Genomic DNA, 22754 nt, shown 5'->3' with positions numbered 1-22754 from the left:
GGTGATGAGAGGATAGAGTTAATGGTTATGGGTATTTATAGAAGAGAACTAGAATGGAGGGAACGTAGCAAATCTATGGCTGTTTCCTTTTTGAAAACTTTTAGTAGCAATTCAATTCGTTCAAGTTATTGAGAAGTTAGGCATCTCAATGGTACGAGCTCCAAAAAGCTAATTAGATGATAGAAGTTAATCCATGAAACTTAAAGTTGCTTATGTATGTCTGCATGGTGCTTGTATGTATTCATACATGTTGTTTCGTGTATGGTGTGAATTTAGCTGATCTGGAAGCTCATCGTCTGTGGATTGGAGAGTCAAATTACTAACAAGGGATCTATGTATGAGAAAGTCAAATGACAGAAACTGCTGTCACAATGGTCAAAGTCAACCAGTTCAAGATAGTGGACGTCTACCTGTTAATTAACTAGTTACATTTGGCGTCTCCGCCGTCGTAATCCTATAAAACTTAAGCTAATCTTAACATCTTAACAGCAGGAAGAGAATTAGAACAAGAATTTTATTAGTGGATAGTATCGTTCCATGCATATATTAGGGATTATTAAGCCTGCCCAAGAGTTACGTGTGAAGACTGAAGACATCTCAGAGTTCATACGTAAATACCTCCTTGTACCTAATTGGATAGGTCAAAAGGAAGACGCCAACTTGACAAACTTAGAATTCTATTGGTTTTCCAAACCTAGGTCAAATCGAATCAGTTAGAAATATTGGTGGGTTTCAATCCGAATTATTACCCAATAATTGACTAACATGCAACTTTTCAAGAATCAAAATCTAGTTTATTTTCTTCTCTGGAAGACCGCATCAAAGTTCATGGAGAAGCTTAAGATTTAAAAATCATTGCACGCCACTGCTTGCAGAAGAACTAAATGTTGCTAAAATCTAAGCTGCTTCTTTTTTTTCTGAACAAGAATTTCTTCTCTTTTGGAGAAAGTTAGTGTGAGATTAAGTACACAAATATATACAGATAGAAGGACAAATAAACAAGTTGTGATTTATGCTAATGACACATACAAAAGAGGTTAAGGAGATCCAAGTTTCCTATTTTATACAAGGAAGATTCCCATACATATTGACATATGGTTTCCTCTCATTCTGTGTTCATGACTGTTAATTACTGCAGCCTGTAGGTAATCCAGAAATCCTTGTAACAGAAACTTAACTCTATCTTCTGCTCAACTACTCTGCTAAGTTTAACTGGACTTCCTTGTTCATTGTCCACAAGATATATATTTAGAAAAGTATTGAAACTAATGCCTGTAATTAGCTAAGAACAGCTTAGCCCTGTAATCTTCTTCACTCCTGCCTTCTCCATTGCCTCTCTCACTTCCGCCGCATCACTCCATCGGCCTTCTCCCGCATAGATGTTCCGCAAAAGCATATACCGACCAGAATGCAATGGCTGCAGCATGATCAATTGCCGCCCCAATTCAGCTCCGAGTTCTGTCTTGCCATGGAGCTTGCAAGCCCCCAGAAGTGCACCCTGCACTGAAGCATCAGCAGCTGTTGGCATCCTCCTGACGAATTCAATGGCCTCATTCAGATGGCCAGCCCTGCTTAACATGTCGGCGATGCACCCGTAATGCTCCATCGATGGAGTCACCTTATATTCATTAACCATAGATTCAAACAACCTCAACCCTGTCTTCACCAGTCCTGCCCGAGCACAAGCCGTCAGTGCCACAACCAATGTTATATGGTTAGGTGACAGCCCTTCAGCTTGCATTCTGACAAATAAATCCAATGCTTCAGCCTCCTTCCCATTGCTAGCCAATGCAGATATAAGAGCATTCCAAGTGCAAATTTCCTTCTGTCTAACCATTTTGAACACATTGCCGCAACAAGTTAGTTGACCATGCTTGCCATACATATCAATCAACGCTGTGCCCAAGAACGCAGTTAGTTGCGTCTCATGTTTAATGATGTAACTGTGGATCTCCTTCCCTAGAAACAGACCTTTGGGGCCTTCCAAATTAGCACAGGCAGAGAGGACGCTAACGAATGTAGCTTCATTGGGTCTCACTTCTCTCTGCCAATTCTCATGCAACAATCTCTTGAATTGCTCAATTGCCTCTCCAAAGCATCCATTTCTTGAGAAACCACTAATAAGGGTCGTCCAAGAAATAGCATCCCTACAAGCCATATTCTCAAAGAACCGAGTTGCAGAGCTCATGTTGCTGTTACCGCACAGCGCATCGAGCATTGCATTGCAAGAAGCCACGTCCGGGTGAGGCATTTCAGCGAATATTTTCTCTGCATCAGCAATATGACCAAATCGCGCATAGACTTTGACGATGGAGCAGTTGACGAAGTCGTCAACGACTAGGCCACGATGAATGCATTGGGCGTGGAGGGCACAGCCATTGGAGAAAGAGGAGGTCTTGAAAAGAGAAGGGAAGGTATGGTGGTTGGGTCGGGCGCCGTGAGAAAGCATTTCGACAAACAGGTGGTGGGCAGCATTGGGAGGGTGGCGAGGAAGGCGGCGACAGGCTTGTATCAAGCAGTTGTAGGCAAAGGTGGTACTTTTGGTAGTTAAATTCCATCTGTAACTGGAATGAGTTGATAAGGAGAAGAAGCCGGAAGTGACGAGAAGTGTGTGTATTTGGCTAAGTAAGGAGGGCTGAGTAAAGTACTTCTGGAGCAACAGCTCAAGGCATTGCATAGGGTACTCTTAATTATTTTGGGCTAATAATGCGCAATGGATTGGAGGTTGGATTTTTCATGGAGAGAGAGAGAGAGAGATTTATTTGAAGAAGATGAAGGGTACAATTGGAATCACGAATTATAGTTGTCAAGTCCAACCTCCAATCGTTTAAACCATTTTATTTTATTTTTTGATAAAATTATTGCCGTTATTAACTTATTATCCTTTACATCTTCCGTATTTATTTATTCGTCCTTACCATTTTGCTTTAATGTTTCAAATATATTCTCGGTTGAAACAGTAAATAATAATATTTCATAACTTGAAAAATAAAAATATCTAAAATAACTTTTTCTACTGCCTTTACTTTTATCTTGTTATTAAATATTTAAGTCTCGTTTGCTTTAAAAAATAATATTATTTTTAGAATATGTATTTTTTTATTAGTTTTAAAATAAATTTTTATTAGACGAATAATTATTATTATACTTACTTATATTCTAAAATAATAGCATAATAATTATTTTTAATATAATATAAAGTGAAAAAAATATGAAAAAAATATATTTTATTTTTTTATAAATTATTATAAATATTTTTTAATTTGATATAAAGTAATATCGAGAGTAAATTAATAATTAAATTGGTAAATGGTATAAAATATAATTTTGATGAATAATATTTATATTTTAGAATTAGATTATTACGATGTATAACTATTATTCTAAAAAAACAGTTATATTTTAAAATAAGGAAAAAATTATTCCTAAAATGATGGAAGCTAAGTGTTAAAGTCATTTTATATTAATAAGATGGAATGGCAAACATCCATAAATAATAATAAAGGCAAAATGTTAAAGAGTATTAATAAATTTCCTTAAATTTTTATTTCACGGCCATTCTGGTGTTTCTTAATGAGTCTTGCATATCCTTTAAAATGTTCAGATAAAACCATGCTACAAGTCTAGATAATACCTCTAATTTCACTCAATTGGGACCAAATATATTTGATAGAGAGAGGCAATTTGGGAGTTGCAAATATTACACCAAACAAATAGAATGTTCTCTCTCACTACATTCCCTTTAGTTTACTTGTCAAAGAAATCGGCCTGTGCTATCGAACACTTCTAACAAAAGACAAAGTTGATTTTAAGGAAAAGCAAAAGAAGGATCTAAGAAATAGGTTATCAACAAGTCGAGATGCAAAATTAAATTTCCCTAATTTTCCTTCGGGAGACAAAAATCCCAGACATCCCCTTACTATTGCTATGTTTTTGATCAACTACATCGTGCATATTAGATGCTACTCCGAGCATCACTGCCCAGTGTAATCACTGTACAGATTGCACAAAGAACTACAATTGTAACAACAATACATATTAGACAGCAGCATTTAAGATAAAATATCAAATCTATTTAAACTTGAAACAGGATCTACTCAGCTAGTTCATTTACCATCTTGAATGCGGCTGCATTCTGTGCATCTTTCACTTTTGACTTCATGTCACCAAATACTATAATCGTACCAACTGAAGTTTCGACCGAAACCGAGCATATGAATTTCTTTGCATGATTAGGGCCCTGTTCTTCCTCTATTCTGCAAACCAAAAACACCAAGTGACCAAGAATTAGTGTGACGAGCATTTGGGTATAAAAATTAACGATACTATACACAAGTCTAAAGACATACTGAGGAAACAAGAAGATTCTTCACACCCTATTTCATTTGATGTCTACAAGTTTTACGGTACAGTGACAGGACATATTGTTGAGTTTGATGTGTTGTAGTTTCAGCATGATAAGATATTGAGGTTTCAGGCTAAGACATGGTAGATTAGTTGATCCCGTATTGACCTTTATCAAAATACTTGATTGAGTAGAACTCCAAATGACAGTGTTGGTCAATAGAGAAATCTAGAGAACAGTCATGAAAACTTGCTGAAGTAAAGACACTTTTCTCCTTCTCCTAGCTAAATGTGGAGAAAATATATGTTGGCAGCTTTAGGAAAGAAATGATGCTGAACTGTGACTTAACTGCTTTCTTGCATAATCTCATCTGTCACTGTTAGTGTTAGGTACTCAATATACAATTATTTGGTAGACCTACCAGGACTGAATATATGGAGTATCCTAGTCTGTGTTGCTGAACTGTTTTCATGTTTGTGACCATATGATTATCACTTAAGGTCTTAAACATGCATCAAGAGAAGGAAAAATTACAGTGAAAAATGATGTCTATGCCAAAGGTAGATAAGGCATGTCCATAGGAAAGGGAGGAAGTTATCGATATGGTAAAATAGGAAAATAAGACGAACAATCGAGTTGACTGAATCGCCTTTTTGTGTGGAATGATAAAAAATCTGAAAAAGAGGACTCAAGAAAAAGGGGAAAAATCTCTGCAGAATAGCCAGTTTAATAAATAATGAAGATCTTGATTGAAATCACCTCTCCATAGAAAGAGCCATGTTGTCTACAACCATGTTGTGGGCTTCATAATCGTGAATTAATTCTAATAAACATGAGGTACATGTTCATCACGGAACTATGAGAAATATGTTTCATTTTCCAACAGGGAATTCGAGATATTTAGTAAAAGTTTCTTCTTGATAATCTATTAGCTCTCACCAATACAATAAGTTGAATTGTACTCAAGCATCCAATAGGTCTAATCTCTAGATTGTCATTGGTACACATAAAGAATGAACTAAGGTCATATCATTCACCATCCAAAAACAGAGTGATATTAACCTGATGCACTTCTGCGATAGAGCAAAGAGAGCCAATATTCAACAGGTTAGCAAATTATTTCATTTTTTTTTATCTAAGACTAATTGACTAACACAACTTTACAATAAATACATTCTTTCCTACAACAAATTTAATATGCAGTTGATGTTGCTAAGAGAGTTTCACATAACCATCGAGGAGATCCTAAAAGTTAGACAGAAAACAAGAACGATAATTTTAACAAAATCACTCAAATATCAATCCATTGGGTAAAGGAGACTTGGAAAGAACAAAGAGTCAGTCAAAGATAATATATAGGATCAAAATCTACGGAAGTCATGCAAATTAAGAAACCAGAAGCTTACTCATAAACCGGATTGGGGAAACCCATCTTCCTGCATAGCACATTGAGTTTATCTTTCCAGACCTTCTGCTCGCCCAATTCAGGACCTGCCACCGATACCTTCCCGCCTGTCAAGAGAGCCGATTCTTCCGTCGCCAACCTCTGCAGTGCAGCCCTGGCCGCATTAAGCTTCGCAATCTTCTTCTGCTCCGATGACCCGATTCCGAGAACCTGCTCATCAACAACCACCTTCACGATATTCAACTTACCTTTCCGATATTTATTGAACACGGCCTTCTTCTTGTGCTTCTGGCACAGCTCATTGAGCATCGTCACTGGCTGCTGGTCCAACGTCTCCATCGTGACGATAGGCTCCAAGATCACCCTTATAACCTACAAATCCTTCCAAGGAATCACGCATTACACTCTGCCTTTGAGTGATTTTGTTCGAAACCAATATTTTCACACAATTTGCTAATCAAAATCTTGTCTTTTCGGTAAGATAATAAAAAAAAAAGGAACGAAATGGGTATATCGAAAACCTTCCATAGCTTATCGAGATCGAAATTGCAGTCCATGTAGACGGCAGCGGCGATCGCCTCAACAATGTCGGCCAAAACTTTAGGCGCCTTCATCGTGCTGCCGCCGTAAGGATGCCCTCCAAGCTCCTTCGGCTCTCGCATCACCTCCTCCGTGAATTCACTCACCTGAGAAAGAGAAAAAGAATCAATAAGGCAATAACTTGTACCCTTGTGCGTAATGAGATATGAGACGGACGAGCTTGTCGAGATCAGGAGTGTTGTCGCGGCGGAGTAGGGAGTAGAGATCGTGGCGGACGGCGACGCGGGCGAGCTTCTCGGTGGAGATGTTGGCGGCGCGGAGGACAGTGAGGAGCCCGGGGGGGAGGTCAGGGTCTCTGAGGAAGAAGTACTTGGAGAAGGCGAGGCCGAGAACGGCATCGCCGAAGAATTCGAGGCGCTGGTAGGAGCAAGAAGAAGAGGAAGAGCGATGGGTGAGGGCTTCTTGTAGAAGAGTCCGGTTCCGGAAGGAGTAGTTGAGGAGCCGCTCCACCGACGAGATGGTGGAGGTGGAGGAGTCGGCGAGGGGTATGTTTTGCTGTTTGTCTTGTCGGCGATTGCTTCCATTGGCCGGCTTCATGGTCGCGGATTCGTCTTCGAGATCTTCTTTGCAAATTTTGAGTAGGACTGCAGGAGTATCAACGAGGTGGAAGATGACGGTGATTCCTTTCTTTTTCTTTCACTTTTTTATAGACATGATCATACTTGGGAATTAAGTTTCATATTAATTTGAGTGTTTACTTGTGAATTAAATCTCATATTAATTCAGTTAATGCTTATTTTTTAAAATTTTATAAAAGAACTTATTTGATTTAGATTATAATAGAGTTTAGTTGTAATCTGATATAGTTCCATAATAATGATTTAGATAAAATTTATTTTCTACTTAAGTTGCTATTGAAATATCGTATTTTATTATTGGATAAATTATTTTTAAATAATTTAAAAGCTACTAATATTGTATCCAATAGTTACAAAGAAATATATTAATAAATATTTTGATATAAAAGAGGAGGATTTCTTAGTTACATACGTGTTCATTAATTTTTAATAATAATTTAATTAAAAAGTACTATCTATAATAACAATTATGAGAAAATTTAAAAGATTTTAATGGTAATTCTAATATTTTAAAGAATGTAGTGACAATTATGTAGGATTATTTTTAAATCTCAAATATATTGTATTTGAATGATTTTGCAACTCATATATTTATAATACCAAATACTTTTACAATTTTACTAAATCCAAACTCATTTAATTAAAATTGCCACCATTGGTTGTCCACTTGTCGGGCGACTAGCAAATAAGAGTGAGAAGCAAGGAGGTCAACGCGGCTTGGTTCAACATTGAGATCTTCAGCTATGTTCTCAAAAGACCAACAAAAGGAGCACGCCGTTGACTGTGAGGAAAGTGGAAGAGGTGGAGCAGGAGATGGCTCTAATCGCAACTACCTCTCCAAGTGCTGCATTCTGCAAGGTTGATTCATGTAATAGATGCACAACATGTGTTTGTTATAATTCCTTAGTGTAAGTTAATTCTCATCTGATATGATTCGCATGTTCCTTTGATGAGTGAGTCCAATAATTTGATTAGAATTACGTCATATCTCACTTGACTAACAACTTATAAATTACCCTATAAGTTTCTTGATGTGCTTTTGAAATCCTTCACTAGGAGCTAGGCTTCCACTATACTGCTTCAGCAAGATTGACTCGAGAGAGCCTCGAGCATTGTTCCTTGATAGGCTTCTCAAAGAGGTGGGTAGGGCCTCACTTGAAATCATATCTATGATTTTGTTATCGTATTTGAGGTTGTTGGTGGATTTGCATGCAGTGGGAGGAGCGCAGGATGAGGGGGTTATTCCACCATGACATAAATGCTTGTGAAACAAAGGTCGATTCTCACTTCACTTGCTCTTCGCTCATCTTTAGACCTGTTAAATTTGCTACAGCTTTTGAGTTACATCTGATTTCTACTTGTATAGATACTACCAGGGGAGCACAATTTCATCGCCACGTTAGTTGAAGGGCGTGACTTGAAGAAACGGCCAACTGAATTCAGAATGGACGAAGTCATCCAACCATTTGATGACAGGAAGTTCAACTTCACAAAAGTTAAGCAAGATGAGCTCATCTTCAGATTCGAAGAGAATGAGAATGGTGAGGCAAAATACTTTGAAAATAATCCTATGGATGTTTCAGCATCTCCAAATATTGTTGCAATCAATGTGAGTATTTGTCCTTCATTTGAATCCCACTCTTCCTTATGTATGCAAGAAATAGTTGTAACTGTTTCTTGGTTGCAGTTAAGTCCAATTGGTTATGGCCATGTCCTTTTGATCCCTCGTTTACTGGACTGCTTGCCGCAAAGAATAGATCGAGAGAGCTTCCTACTTGCCGTCTATATGACGAGAGAGGCTGGGAATCCTTACTTTAGAATGGGTTATAACAGCCTTGGTGGTTTTGCCACCATTAATCACCTTCACTTCCAGGTTAACCATCTGCTACCTCCAGGCACCATCTTAATCTTTGATATGCTAGCTAACGGGCTGATCACAACCTTGTGATATCAGGGTTACTTTTTAGAAGTATCATTTCCAATTGAAAAGGCTCCCACTCAAAGAATTGCCACTTTAGGGAGCGGCATAAGCATCTTCGAACTGATGCAGTATCCTATAAGAGGTCTTGTATTTGAAGGGGGAATAGCTCTGCAGGATTTATCAGATACTGTTTCCAGTGTCTGCATTCTCTTACAAGAGAATGACAAGCCCTACAATGTCCTTATCTCTGAATCTGGCAAGAGGATTTTCCTCCTCCTGCAGGTAGTTCATTTAGATACTACTTCAACTCCCTTTGAAGCTATGATCCTGGTAAGAAATGGTACTGACTAGAAAGCTTAATCTTACTGTATGTCTAATATGAATGTCCAGTGCTATGCCAAGAAGCAGGCTTTAGGAGAAGTAAGCCAAGAGCTTCTTGAGACCAGACTTAATCCAGCAGCATGGGAGCTCAGTGGCCATTTGGTGTTTAAGAGGAGGGAGGACTATGCTAAAGCGTCCGAACAGAGTATATACAAATTTTTGGTCGAGGCAGCTCTATCCAAAGAGCAATTCGAGGGGGTGAAGCAACAAATCTTGGATTTCTTGTTCATTGGAGCAGCTAAAGATAAAATTGGGGAGTGACTGAAAGGAATCTAAAAGATGCTACAACAGAGTTTCTTTTCTGATCACTCTCTACAGCAGCATGTGTCACCATTCTTTATTAATTGATCGTCACAACTCGCAACTAGCAAATATGAATTATAAGAAGATTGTTTTATTTGTCTCGTTATAATCTTTTGGTGTTCAGTGTTCTGAAGGTTTACTATATTTGACTGTTGTTGTAGCAATATTTCTAAAATTACAATTCGAGTTCTTAAATGGAAATGAACATTGTATTGGATGAAAGGTTCTTCACTACAATCCTTTGTATCAAATAATTTGTCCCTAGCACAGAATTTAGATTATGAACAGTTTCTAACTAATTGTAGTTCAGTTGTCAAATCCTCATGAATGTAATGATGTAAGCAGCAGTTATTTTAACAATCCTTTCTTCGTAGGTAAAGGGCATATGCAGAAAGTTTGGTTGCTCCAATAAGGATCCGGAACATGAATATCATTTCTCAGATGACCCTTAAGAACAACAATGTTTGGTTGTGTCCAAGAAGGGATAGACCTGGATTTTGGGGTTGGAGGCTTGAAACAAGAAGGAAAAAATTCACCTACAATGAGCATTGTTGTGAGGTATGCTATAGATATTTAGAAGGAGGCTATCAGAAGTGCTCGATTGAGATTTGTCATTGGATCTCATTTTACAACGTTTAGCTCTTGTGCCGGTTTCACATAGTTTGTAACGGTCTTATGAATACTTCAAGAACTGCAATTTCTACAGCCGGCACAAAAGCCTATTAGAGTTCAGACAAAGTATAGCTTCTTTTCATGGAGGCATGCAACTAAATAAGCTGCTGAAGCTGTTTGTTTTGCTATATTTGTACATATTTTCTTTTCTTCTTCCTTTTCTAGATAGGTTAGGAGGAGGTAGTAAATAATCCAAAATTTACAATCATCTAAGTATTTGTCTTTGTTCTCAATGCAATCAACCATCTTCTTCTTTTCAAATGTGGAAACTGTATGTTATCAAAAGAGTGATCTGAATATATAAATGACTAGAGGGATCATCAGTTATAATTTTTCTTCTTTTTTCGACAGATTGTGTGCCTGTGTTTGTGGATCACTATGTGCATATCAAAGATCAGTTCCAGTTCAAACTATTGCTTACGTCCATAAGCTTTAAGTTCAAAGCTGTGTGCCTCCCTGTATACTCATTTTTATTGAAAATTGTTTGCATTCATAGGCTTTATGTATAGAATCTTTTATCTAATTTGTTGCACAAGTGTATCGACGACGGAAGTTCTCTTCGCCTATTTGATGTGTACCATAGATTTTCGGGTGAAACACAGATTGATGTTTTTGATTGAAAGGCAAATTTATGGCAGTGTCTTTGGATCTTTTGAATCACTGAAAGTCTGAAACACAGTCAAGGAGCTTGGGAAGGATTCATTTTTTTCTTTCATTTCTTCTACCTTGAACTCTTGAAAATTTTCTTTTGTTGCATTTGTTGTCGGCCATTTTTGCTAAATATGATATGATTAAAATACGTATCGGATGTGAAATATATCTGAATTCATTTTATAAAGCCGTCAGAAATTTATTAAGTTTATAGCATTACTTTTATACATACATATACATACATACATATATACATACATACATATATATTATATATATCAATTTGATATAAAAAGATAGCAAAGAAGCTATCACAAAACTCTCTCGACGAGACTATAAAACATTTATTTTATACTTATTTTACGGTTCTACAAAATATGAACTCGGATGATATTTTCAAGGAATAATCTCTTTTTCACTCCCTGAACTATTACTCATTTTCACAATGATTATTTGAACTTTTTTTTGGTACACACTGACCTCCTGAACTATCAGAAATACTTCATCTCCTGACGTCGTTGACAAAATTAATAAATTAACCAAATTACCCCTCAACTTATAATGATGAAATAGTTAAGTGTTTTAATTAATATTAAGTATTCTATTTTTTTTTCTAATTCCTTCATTGCTCTCTCTCCTAATCCCTTTTCAAAACGCATTCCTCTCCTCTATGAGCACATCACATCTCGACAACACATGCCTATGTCGGTCACTACGTCAATGGCCTAGGAGAGCAAGGCGTGACGCATGACAGGGGATGGGTGGCCACGCCCCAGCGGCTGATGAGGTCGAGCGAGAGGAGGGGGCCTGCGGTGAATGAGGTCAAAATCAATGTTGTGGGCCTCATTGTGCATGAACTCGAAGTGGAGGTAGCCAAGGTTGACGGGGAAGCCGCTGTCGACAGTCTCGGGGTCGACAAAGGTGGAAGAGGTGATTTGGCGGTCAATGGTGGAGGTAAGGAGAAGGTGGGGAGGAGACCCTTGGCAGTCTTTTCTTTTTATTATTTTCTTGGTGAAGGGTGCATTGTCACCACGCTCATCCCTCCTCCCTTCTTGGAGCTGTGAAAGATGAGCACGGTGGATTTGAGCTCTAGCACGTCGCACCCGACTGACGGTGGGCTGCGGAGGAGGCGATAGTGGTAATGCCATGAAAGAGATGGCTATTGCAGTGTTGCTCTTAACCCTCGCCTCCCTATGGTAGTGTCGCTATGGTAATACGGCTTTGACAGTGCCGCTCCACGGTGGTCAACATTGTGGAGGCATCGTCATCGTCGTTCATCCCTCCTCTCTTCTCAGAGCTGTGGAAGATGAGCATGATAAATTCGAGCTCAAACATGTTGCTCCCGACCTATGGTGAGCTACGGAGGAGGTGACGGTGGTCAACCCGTGGAGGCAGTGGCGGAGGAGTCAACGACGTTGGGCTATAATGGTGGGCTAAGTAAGAACAATTGACCGCAGTTATAGAAGGAGAGAATGAGAAGTGGTTGTTTCATCCACCTAAAATTTTCTCATGACTTGCATGTAACTTGCACATGTATGAAAATATAAAATTATCATATATTTATCATGTGATTACTATGTAATATCTTTTGGACAAAAATAGATAATAGAATTTTAATGGAAGGGGTCAAGTAAGATATTTCTAATAGTTTATGTATCACAAAAAAATTTAAGGGGTCATTATGGAAATATGTGATAGTTTAAGAGTGAAATGGAAATTATTTCTATTTTCAACCTATTTAGTTTGGTTTGAGAACGTGTTCAAGAACCAAATATCTTTTTACCTTTTTATACCTAACCAAATTCATTCTCCAAAAAAATTAAGATTAAAATATGAGATCAACTAATCATAAGAATTCAATTATCAAATGGATAAAAACCGAATTTGCTTGGATTTTATCCTACCGTTTTTACTCGTATCTCTATTCCAATAAGGCAATAACTATGCACATTTACAAAATAGTCCGAGTTCGAGTCTTCGAGAATCGAGAGTTTGAGATATATTAATATATTATAGGAGTTCGACTTGGTGATTTTGCTCGTAATATATTAATATATTATAGGAGGGGCTATCTGTAAATAGCTCACAAACATGTTACCATGGGTGTAAATGAATTGAACCTAAGGAACCGGCTCTTGCTCAAGCTCAACTTAAAATTAATTTCAAGCAATCCAAAGGTGTTTAAGCTCGACTCGGCTCAAAGCAAGCCATATCGAGTTAGAGCTGAGCCTGAGCTTGATTAGAGGAGGAGGGAGCGGACGATAGAATGAGGAAGTCGAATTAGAGGAGAAGGCAGAGGAGGAGGAGGATGATAGAGAGGAGAAGGCGGCGACGACTTGTCGATGGAGAATGAGGAGGCCGGATGAGATGAAGGAGGATGAGGTGTCGGAGGAAGAGGTCGACACCGTGGCTGACGATGATGGAGAAGGAGGCCGACGTCGTGGCTAACGATAATGGAGGAGGAGGTTGAGGTCGAAGTTGAGGTTGAGGTCGACGTCAATAGAGGAGGCCGTCACCGGAAGAGGTCGGAGTAGCTGATCGTCATCATCAAAAGAGGAGGAGGAGGAGGAAGAAAGGATAAGGAGATTGGGTGAGTTTGTTAGGATATTTTTATTAGATTTAGGATTAGGGTTAGTATAATCAAAGATCTAATGGTAGTCATTAGATAAAGATATAATGGTTAATTTCAAAGATTTAATGGTAGCTATTGGATAAAGATCTAATGGCTAATTTCAAAAATCTAATGGTAGCCATTGGACAAAGATCTACTAGTTAATTTATATATAATATTCTCGCTCAGGCTCGGCTAAAAATTAATTTCGAGCCTTCTAATCCGGCTCGGGCTCGGCTCAGCTCTAGCCGGTCGAGCCGAGCCCGAGCCGCTAGTTTATTTGGGCAGCCCTGTCCGAATTAGAGCGGTCATCTCGTCCCTTCTATACCTTCGCGCCTCGTCGTTGGGAGATCAAATCGCCAAACCAACCGTAGCCGATCGGATCCCTTCCCTAGCGATCAAAGATGGTAACCATCAAATTACTGGCGTAGTAGATTTTTTTGTTTGTTCTTTCGATTAATTCACCTTATTCGTTCTTGATCGGTAGATTAGGGTTAGGGTTTCTCAGGAAGATTTCTTGGTTGATGAAGATTACTGTTGGAATTTTTTGCTGCTTCTATTGATATTTCTACCATGGTACTGGAATTTTCGGCTCGTTATCTGTATCTAATCTTCTGGTCGATTGATTAGGGTTAGGGTCTCGACTCTATAGATAAGGAATTCTTTTTCGCTGAGAGGTATTCTTGGTTGTAGAAGCTTTCTTGAGATCTCTTCTTGCTTACGAATCCTCTACTTGTGTGATCGAATAATCGAGTCGATTGATTAAGATTAGGGAGATTTCTTGGCTGTTGATGCTTATTCTTATATCAACTGTAATTGGAATATTGAGTTCCCTTGAAGGTTGAGAACGTTTTGTCCTTTTTTTCGTGGTGCTTCTTGAGAAAACATGGCTTTAGGATGATTGATAAGTTGTTGGCTTGGATTTTCTTGGAACTCCCTAGGGTTTCGAACAGAAGCCCCAGTTTAGGTTGTGCAAGTTGAATCGGAGTTATCTTATTGGAAACTATGCTAGTGGATTTTACTTTTCTTAATTATATATATTTTTCTAACGAGTTTCTACTTTGGCAGTCTTCTCTTGCTGCGGCCAGAGCTGATAATTTCTACTATCCACCAGAATGGACTCCCAAAAAGGTATCTCTATCTCTTAAATCTTGCATCTGGTCTTCTGATGTGATATCTCTTAAATATTTTGTTGTGCCATCTTTTGGTATGTTGGTTGCTGATCATTTGTCTTTTTCAACTTGTGAAGGGTTCACTGAACAAATTTCATGGCCAGCATGCTTTGAGGGAGAGAGCACGAAAGATAGACCAGGGCATCTTAATTATAAGGTAAACTGAAGAACTTTGTCAATTTTTTAGTTGGTTGATTCTTTCTAATTTGTCTTTCTTCTTTTGCTAGTTTGTTGGGATTATTATATTGTTTATATACTTGAACTCTTCACAGCGATTTTCTTATTAAGAGGATGCAAATTTGAACAATGGTTCTCAGTAGCATTGTTTCTGTGTGCATATGCTATAATAGAAGTGTGTTATTATCTACGGGTTTTTGCTTGATAACCAGTTTGAAAACCTGCTCATTGCATACTAATTGATATAGTTTATGTTATTAAGTTCCAATTATTTTGTTGATTTTGTAGCTTTGACTTGATATTGTCATTAGCGGGATGTGGTGTTAGATTTGTGGATTAGTTATTTTCTTCGTAAATCTATGTTCTATCTACTTTTCTAGGAAGTCAGCATCATTTAGTTCACCTATTGTACATTTGTTATTAATCTGTTCCAAATGTCAATTTCAGACATCAATTTGGTTGACACTGACTTATGGGGATATTGCTTGTATTTTGGCCGACTTAGTGTTGTTTTTATTTCATTTTTATATTTGTTCTCGAAGAACAAAATACTCGAATTGAAGGCTTCTTTTTGTTTTCTGTGAAACTGCTAGTCGATGTTAAGGTCAATATGAATGCAAAAAGTATCAATATTATATTTATCCGCAATTGTATATATACATGTATATGCATTACATTTAACTATTTAAATTTCAAATTTCTCTAATGAGTAAGGCCAATGGGTAAGGTAAATGTCTTGAGAAAGCAAGAAGCTTTTACATGAGTTTGTCATGTGTACACAGTTCTCTTATAGGTTCTGGACCATGCTACAATTCTTGTCTTCTGAGATGCTCATGTTTTAACTTTTCACTTACAGATTCGAGATGCCTTACAATATATGGTGTGGTGGATGCAATTCTATGATTGCGAAGGGTGTCAGATTTAATGCAGAAAAGAAGCAAGTGGGAAATTATTATTCTACAAAGGTAAAGCTCCTTGAGAATATCTCCTGTTTTCTTCTTATGACACCAACACATTTAATGATGTCAATCTGATTGTTATGGTGTTAAGTCTTACATACCTGATTTAGAATTACTCATCTCTTGCTTAGTGGTCTGCAGAACTTTCTCATGTTCTTATGCCAAAATTTTTATTTGATGACAAATTCTTCCATTCAGTTATACAACTTTTATCATTTCTAGTATGTCGATACATTCCCTAGCTCTGGAAATTCAAACTGTTATATCATGTTTGCAGTGATGTTGCTTTCTGCCTTTGCTTGAGTAATATAGCTGTAGCAATTTATTTTATTAATTTATTCTCTTGTACAGAATATCTTAATCTAGGCAAATTGTGACAATTGATTAATCTTATGCATTTGTTATTGTGCAATTCATTACTTGTTTGCATTGTACTGGAGGAGTTTACTCTGTTAGTAATTATGAGAAGCTATCAAAAACATAGCAGTGCTGTGTTTTCACTACAATTTATTCTTTCTTTTGTCACTGGGAAGATTCTAGTTGTGCCAGTCAAATGTTCAATCCTTAAATTGCTAGGGTTTTAGGATGCTGATGATGTACTATTTTGTGTTTCTTTTGCACAACAATTAAGTGGGGTAACCTGTAGATATGATGCGAATAATAGTTTTATTTGTTCAATTCTGCTTATTTTTAGTTGTGTCTTCATGCAGCAACATGATCTGTTCATCATTAGATATGTAACTACTTATTCTCAATCCCCGATAATCTTTTTACCTCTTTTGCTAGATATGGAGCTTCACTATGAAGTCAGCATGCTGTAAGCATGAAATAGTCATTCAGACAGATCCTAAAAACTGTGAATATGTCATAATAAGTGGGGCTCAACGCAAGACAGAGGACTTCGACGTTGAAGATGCAGAAACATTTGCTCTTCCAGCAGATGAAGGTTGGACATTTTATCTGATTTGTTTATCACTATCTGATGTTTGTAATCTTTTTCTTTCTCTTGAATATATAATATATCTTATGAAAACAATGTTGCAGAAAGGGGAAAGCTTACAGATCCCTTCTACCGGCTTGAGCACCAAGAAGAAGATCTCCGTAAAAAGAAAGAAGCCGAGCCTTTGTTAGTGCGACTTCAGAGAGTTTCAGACAGCAGGCACTCTGATGACTATAGTCTTAACAGAGCACTCCGTGATCGTCTTAGAGTGAGTTATTCGATGAACTTATACCCAGAATTTACTTCAAGCAGAATCAAATTGCATGGAATTCTGATCTGTCTTTTTCTTTTTGTCATCGTAGGGCCAAAAGAAAAGGGTTGCTGATGAAGAAAAGTTTGCAAGAAAGATGGGCCTTGGAGTACGACTTCTTCCTCCCTCGAAAGAAGATGCATCAGTTGCAGCTGCTGTGAGATTCCCCTCAAAATTTGATCGGAACAGGAAGGATAAGCGGGCAGCAATTAAGGCTTCTTCCATTTTTCTGGAGCCATCTTCAAAATCTGGGAACAAACAATTTGAACTTGAGTCTAAGAGGAGAAAAATAAATGCAGCTGCAGCATCTGCTTTGTTGGCAGGGAAAGTAAAGCCATCATCATGGCAAATGGATCATCATTCTGTTAGTTCTAAGCAGAGATCAGTCACTGTAATTCGCAAGTAGTTCAATAGATTTTAGTAACCTAAAGTTTTCTGGTAGCAACTGCATGATGAGGGATAGTTCAAGATATGGAGTCGTCATTTCTGCATGATTTGTTGTTGCACTTTTGGAAATTCAGGAAATGATGCTTTCTGTAAGTGGGTTTATGTTGCTGCTTGTCCTTCTAAAATGTCAATAATGCAGCAGAATTCCAGGTCCGTCTCTTTGTTGTTTCTCTGCAAAATAATGTCTGTTCAGTTTAGTATTTGGGCCATTGTGAAATGAAAGAAACCACGTGTTGCCAACTTTGTTATTGTTAGACTGTACAGGATTTGAAGAGATTGATTTCCACAAGTTCCTTGTACTTTTCAAATATTATACCGAGCTGCTATTATTTCTTGGAGCTACTTGGCTGTTGATTTATTGTTTTTCCATTTGTAATGCTCAGTTTCCTATGTAAAGGATCTCCAGTTGAGAATGATAATAACAAAAGTAATATCTACAAGTGGAGCAAGTCTACAGGTGTGAGTCAAAGTTCGTACTATAACACTGGGAATGTTGCCATGCTTAAGAACCAGAAAGAGCTTTTGCTGTATTTAAATCTGTATTTTTGGAATTTAGCCTGTTTTGTTCATGTGATATATCAGGTGAACTATATGTATACCATGAAAAGCCCCAAAAGCTCATATTATTCTTATAGAAATGCACTTCTTGATGCACTGTATTCTTCTGCAGCAGTTGCAGCTCTTCTTTTCCTTCTTACAGGAAAATTCTAGCGATGTATTGGTTCTCCTATCTTGGTGCTACTCTCTGCGGATATGTAAATATGTGTTTCCAAATATTCTGTACAATTGTATGCCACTTGTAGCTTTGAGTTGTAATTTGCAGTTCAAATATTCCAGTGTTCAGTAGTTCGTGTCCATAGAGATTGGCTCCTTAAAAGCTGGTATATCCTCTGGGTTCGTTCTGGAAGTACGATTGAATTGTATAATCTAGGCCACCACTCATTTTCCCTATTCCATTTGCTTGGCTCTAGTAATTTTATGCTCAGTTTTATTTACTTTCCATAAAATAATAATACAAAACATACTTTCACCAATCCACCATATGTATACTAGTAAGTCCAAACAAAAGAATGCATCCACAAATTAAGCACACACACACACACACACACAAAGAAGAAGAAGAAGAAGAAGAAGAGTTTTAGTCAATATTTCATGTAGAAAGAGAATAGCACCCAGATCGCAGCCTTGACCAAGATGATCAATTTCCACTGGGTTGCATATACATTGGTAATCTATTCCCGGGTCTTCGTTTGACAATTTGACTTCACCCTTCCCCTCTTCCTTAAACGTCAAGTTATTTCAACATGCAATTAAAAGTTTGCCACTCGACCAATGCGGAGCTCTGCTCCCACCCCCGTCCGCAAAAAAAGGGCCCCAAAAGCCTCAAAATCTCCCATTTCTTTTATATCTCTTGTAGTTGAGTCTCAAATAAGCAAACAGCCCCCTTCTCCAATTTCCACACCCCCCCATATATCCAATTCATAATATTTCGTGTGTTGGTCTACTACCTCAAGCTGTCAAACCTCTCTTAGCTCCCCCTCTCTCTCTCTCTTTCTCTACATCTCATCAACACATGACTCCTCTCTCATATCTCCAACTCTTCTCCTCCTCCTCCTCCTCTCTACCATGGCTTTGAGGAGGTCTCTTCTCACAGTCTTAGGCCTTCTCCTCTGGCTGAGCTTCTTCTCCTTGCATGGGTGGAGCCATTGGCGGGTCAGGAGCAGCAGTACCACTTCTAGTAGTAGCATGTTGGTTTCAAGAAAATTACTTCTTGAAGCATCCAAGTTTAATCTTAATCACCACCATCTCCACCACCATCACCACCACCACCACCATCACAGCCGCCAGAGTTCACCGGCATTCGACGGCGATGATGAGATCGACCCGCGGTATGGCGTCGAGAAGAGATTAGTCCCCAGCGGCCCGAATCCACTGCACCACTAGCTAGACAATTGGAATGAAAGGTAGTAATATGGGTGAGTGCTGCGCATTCACTTCTTGTTGCTAAGATGCCATTCTTTGTGCAAGTGCAAAGATATCAATAATAGATCTCTTGCGATGTTTATGTGTACTTTTGTTGAGAAAAATTATATGTTCATATATATATATATATTCACTTTAATAGAATTCGATGATCAGTTCTTCCAAAAGTTTATGGTCTGCTATGGAAGGTGGTGGTTGTTTATATTTTACTCTACAAATGGTGTAACTTAAACGGCAAGGAGTGGCACAGATCACCATTTGATCTCAGTTTGGAATTTTTGATGGGTTAGTGTTTAAAATAGATGTTGACTTGGAGAAAGTAGGGACAGGAATAATTAATAAAAGGTCGGTGGAAACACGGATTGCATGGGTTGTAATGTGTACTCGGATCACAGGGTAAGACAAAAAAAGTCATAAGCTTTTATGTGTGAAGAATTATAAATGTAAGTGGCTTTTTTGCATCTCACCCCCCTGTTTTTAGTCTTATTGTCAAACCCCTCCTTGTTTGATTACTTATTGGTATATATATATATATATATCAATTTTTAATCATCCATACTCAACTTTAGAATTTGATTCTCTTTTACTTTTACTTTAATTTTAAAACTCATTCTCAAGATTATTTTGCATTTTTAGTTAACTATCTAAATTATAATTGTCGTTTAAGAAAACTAATAATATAGTATTTTTGCGGCATTAAAAATAAAATGTAACGAATGAATAATAAATACTAATATTATAGAGTTTTTAATGAATTTTCCATAGTTTTTATTATGCTTTCTTTTTCAATGCATGCCTGTGGAGTAGACTAAAATCACTTTATATTGTGGAATGAGGTGGTGTCTTAGATTTGTCCTGGTTGTAGCCATCCAATTGATCATTGACTTTGGAAGTGGCCAACAACTTCATGAGGCAATTGTGGATGAAAGCATAAGCATAAGCATGGCTAGTGATGAGAAGATAAGGGAGAATTTTCACCCACTTCCCTTTGACTTTGTGGGAAGTCGGCTGGATTAAAATGGTAGATGTCACACCACTATTTGACTTAAAGTCCTCTCTATTTCTCACTTAAAAAATTAGATACTAACTAGTATGTTGATCTTACCTATTCCACTTTTCTGATCGCATCCATTCAAATCCTACGAACTCCTGTATCTCTTTTCGAATGAACTAAAATTATAACGCTTGGACCAACCTACTCTAAACCTACCGTTTTGGCCATCACTCGATCTAAGATCCTAATTTAAAAGGCTATTATCCAGACGTCACTCCTATGTTAGGATCTTATAAGTTATTTACAACCATCTTTAGCTAGGGCCCTAATTCTATACTTGAATGTCTTGTTAAAGAAAAATGAAACACTATTTACTAAAGAAAGCTCTTTATAAATGTCCAAGGTAAACCTTAAATCTTAATTTCTTCTACCAAGAATAATTTCCACGCTTAAACTCATAATTGCACCGCTAATTGAAGAAATCATCCTTCAATCCTTCAACCGATGTTTTTTTTTATACTCCCAAACTATCCTTCTAATAGTCTAAGAATGCACTAGGTGGATTTTCTCTTATCGTTACCGATAGTTATAATAACACTAGGGCTTACTATTTAGCTAGTCTAGCCATTCGTGAGCGAATCTATAAATAATGAACAGAAAGTTGTATATAACATCTTACTTTATAACGTAATTATGGTTTCTACTCTATATTTTCACTATTTACAAATCGAGCCTTATAATTTAACGAAAATGTGCAGAAAATATCATGGGCTAGATTTGAACAAACACCATGAGAATAATTTATCAAATAGAGATATTTTATTTATAAAATAACTAAAACTCCCTTAGTATAACTTGATTGATAATATTTTCATAATTTTTTTTAAAGTATAATTAAATTAACTTATAAATTTATTTAAATTTAACTAACTGATCTAACAGCAGGATGTTTTCTGTATATATTCACTAAATCATAGAGCTCGATTTATAAATAGTAAAAATATAAGGTATAAATTACAATTTCAAATTTCCCAAATAAATAATCTTGTTTTAAAAAAAAAGAAAAAAGAAGATGAAATCATCCTTGAGAGATGTATTAAATAGCGTGAAGTGATAAAAAGATTTAGATTAGAGCAAGGAAACTTGCAAATTAAACCATAATTCTCGGGTTGTGCTTGCTACTTGCCCTACAGCAAACATAATTCTTGCTCACCCACCGACCCTTCAATGCGTTTGACTCTAATTTTTCCCATTACTTAAATTGCAATTTGAGAAGCTCTTCTACGCCACCCTCTCCCTTGTTCTCTGCTAAGATTTTAATTTTACTAAGCAAACCTTTTCCTCTCTTTCTTTCTCTTTATCCGAGGAAATAATAAGGAAAAAGTATTCAAGATAATTTTATCTATCTTGTTAATAAATTATTAGAGAGAGAGAGAGAGCTTTCGTGAAAGCAAACTTAATTCACTTTCTTTTCAATCTTATGCTCGTAGATTTATCCTAAACTATCTAAAAATAAATAAAAATATACCTATTCTCTTATGTAGTTGGCACCACTGAAATAAGATAGATTCTAGAATTTGTATTTCTCTTTATTATTTTTAATATAAAAAGTTTATTTTAGAAATAATTATTCTTGTATTTTAGAATGAATGTGTAATAGTTATATATAAAATGACAAAAATATGAGATTTTTTTTAATGAAATTATTATGAATATCCTTTGATTTAATATAAAGTATATGAGATAGATTGTTAGTCGTATATGATATAATTTTAATGAATAATATTTGTATTATAGAATAAGGTTATTATAGTGTTTAACTATTATTCTGAAATAAGAAGTTATATTCTATAATAAAAAAATTATTGATAAAGTGAAAGGGAGCCAAATGTGACGTCACATCAAAATTTTAGTCGAAACCGAAGTGCCATAATAGCCCAAGAGCATTAATGATGTAGTAACAAAACCTAATTCAAGCGACACTATGATATTTAGGCCTGGCTCAATCTTATCTATTGCTGGATCGATAAGGACAAATGACAACACATTTTGATCTTATCTATGGGTAACTTAGTAGCTAAATTTTTTTCTATATAAAGAGCTTGAACCCACTACTTATGTTTAATCTAAAGTTTAAGTAAATAAAAGAAGTGAGACTTTATCGAGATAGATTTACTTTAAGTGTTAGTAATGATTTCTCACAACTTTTTTCTCTTTCTTATTTCATCTTGCGAACAAAATTAGAGTGCCCGGTGGAAATGCTAAAAAGCTTTAAGAATACTTATTTACTCAATTATTTTGTAAA

At 36.8% G+C, this 22754-nt stretch overlaps 5 protein-coding genes across 9 annotated transcripts; 3 read left to right on the top strand and 2 right to left on the bottom strand.

Moving 5' to 3' along the window:
- Nucleotides 1-930: 930 nt before the first annotated feature.
- On the bottom strand, nt 931-3018 carry LOC140768762 (putative pentatricopeptide repeat-containing protein At1g10330). Its single transcript, XM_073109158.1, has one exon. It carries the CDS (start codon nt 2675-2677, stop codon nt 1283-1285), a length of 1395 nt encoding a protein of 464 aa, XP_072965259.1. The 5' UTR covers nt 2678-3018; the 3' UTR covers nt 931-1282.
- An 842-nt stretch (nt 3019-3860) lies between these two features.
- On the bottom strand, nt 3861-6981 carry LOC140768654 (ribonuclease 3-like protein 2). The gene is made up of 5 exons (XM_073109008.1): nt 6507-6981; nt 6272-6436; nt 5752-6122; nt 4115-4256; nt 3861-4014 (listed from the first exon to the last, which is right to left on the bottom strand). The coding sequence occupies exons 1-5, from the start codon at nt 6885-6887 to the stop codon at nt 3991-3993; spliced, it is 1083 nt and encodes a 360-aa protein (XP_072965109.1). The 5' UTR covers nt 6888-6981; the 3' UTR covers nt 3861-3990.
- A 586-nt stretch (nt 6982-7567) lies between these two features.
- Nucleotides 7568-10662, top strand: LOC140768676 (GDP-L-galactose phosphorylase 1-like). 5 transcript variants are annotated; one of them, XR_012105795.1, is made up of 7 exons: nt 7568-7786; nt 7985-8067; nt 8144-8203; nt 8295-8801; nt 8883-9131; nt 9240-10091; nt 10557-10662. XR_012105795.1 is itself a non-coding variant. In XM_073109035.1 (7 exons), exons 1-7 carry the CDS (start codon nt 7672-7674, stop codon nt 9489-9491), a joined length of 1188 nt encoding a protein of 395 aa, XP_072965136.1. In that variant the 5' UTR covers nt 7571-7671; the 3' UTR covers nt 9492-10452. The 5 variants fall into 5 exon arrangements, 4 of the variants coding, with proteins under 4 accessions (XP_072965134.1, XP_072965136.1, XP_072965138.1 ...); XM_073109035.1 differs by lacking the exon at nt 10557-10662 and having other exon boundaries at nt 7571-7786; nt 8295-8537; nt 8616-8801; nt 9240-10452; XM_073109033.1 differs by lacking the exon at nt 10557-10662 and having other exon boundaries at nt 9240-10455.
- Nucleotides 10663-13724: 3062 nt separating this feature from the next.
- LOC140768483 (uncharacterized) lies at nt 13725-17912 on the top strand. The gene is made up of 7 exons (XM_073108766.1): nt 13725-13874; nt 14536-14598; nt 14717-14796; nt 15673-15781; nt 16562-16721; nt 16820-16983; nt 17078-17912. Exons 1-7 carry the CDS (start codon nt 13872-13874, stop codon nt 17429-17431), a joined length of 933 nt encoding a protein of 310 aa, XP_072964867.1. The 5' UTR covers nt 13725-13871; the 3' UTR covers nt 17432-17912.
- A 1048-nt stretch (nt 17913-18960) lies between these two features.
- Nucleotides 18961-19597, top strand: LOC140768355 (uncharacterized; the record flags this gene model as incomplete). Its single annotated transcript, XM_073108608.1, has 1 exon — nt 18961-19597. A coding segment is annotated over one exon (456 nt), but the record flags the coding sequence as incomplete, so codon positions are not given.
- Between the last annotated feature and the right edge of the window lie 3157 nt (nt 19598-22754).

Source organism: Typha angustifolia, chromosome 10 (assembly GCF_048772165.1).
Source record: "Typha angustifolia cultivar Huaian chromosome 10, ASM4877216v1, whole genome shotgun sequence".
NCBI classification, from domain to species: domain Eukaryota; kingdom Viridiplantae; phylum Streptophyta; class Magnoliopsida; order Poales; family Typhaceae; genus Typha; species Typha angustifolia.
The sequence above is the reverse complement of the archived record's forward strand: the minus strand, read 5'-3'. Positions and strand labels throughout refer to the sequence as shown.

Bases quoted from the DNA above. Each gene is read 5' to 3' on its own strand.
- LOC140768676 (XM_073109033.1), top strand. From the start codon at position 7,672: ATGTTCTCAAAAGACCAACAAAAGGAGCACGCCGTTGACTGTGAGGAA. The intron at 7,787-7,984 runs GTTGATTCATGT...ATCCTTCACTAG, and splicing joins CAAGTGCTGCATTCTGCAAG to GAGCTAGGCTTCCACTATAC. The intron at 8,802-8,882 runs GTTAACCATCTG...TTGTGATATCAG, and splicing joins TTAATCACCTTCACTTCCAG to GGTTACTTTTTAGAAGTATC.
- LOC140768654 (XM_073109008.1), bottom strand. From the start codon at position 6,887: ATGAAGCCGGCCAATGGAAGCAATCGCCGACAAGACAAACAGCAAAAC. The intron at 6,437-6,506 runs GTCCGTCTCATA...TCTCTTTCTCAG, and splicing joins CTCCTGATCTCGACAAGCTC to GTGAGTGAATTCACGGAGGA. The intron at 4,015-4,114 runs GTAAATGAACTA...TTACAATTGTAG, and splicing joins ATGCAGCCGCATTCAAGATG to TTCTTTGTGCAATCTGTACA.
- LOC140768483 (XM_073108766.1), top strand. The intron at 14,797-15,672 runs GTAAACTGAAGA...TTTCACTTACAG, and splicing joins CAGGGCATCTTAATTATAAG to ATTCGAGATGCCTTACAATA. The intron at 16,722-16,819 runs GTTGGACATTTT...ACAATGTTGCAG, and splicing joins TGCTCTTCCAGCAGATGAAG to AAAGGGGAAAGCTTACAGAT.
- LOC140768762 (XM_073109158.1), bottom strand. From the start codon at position 2,677: ATGCAATGCCTTGAGCTGTTGCTCCAGAAGTACTTTACTCAGCCCTCC.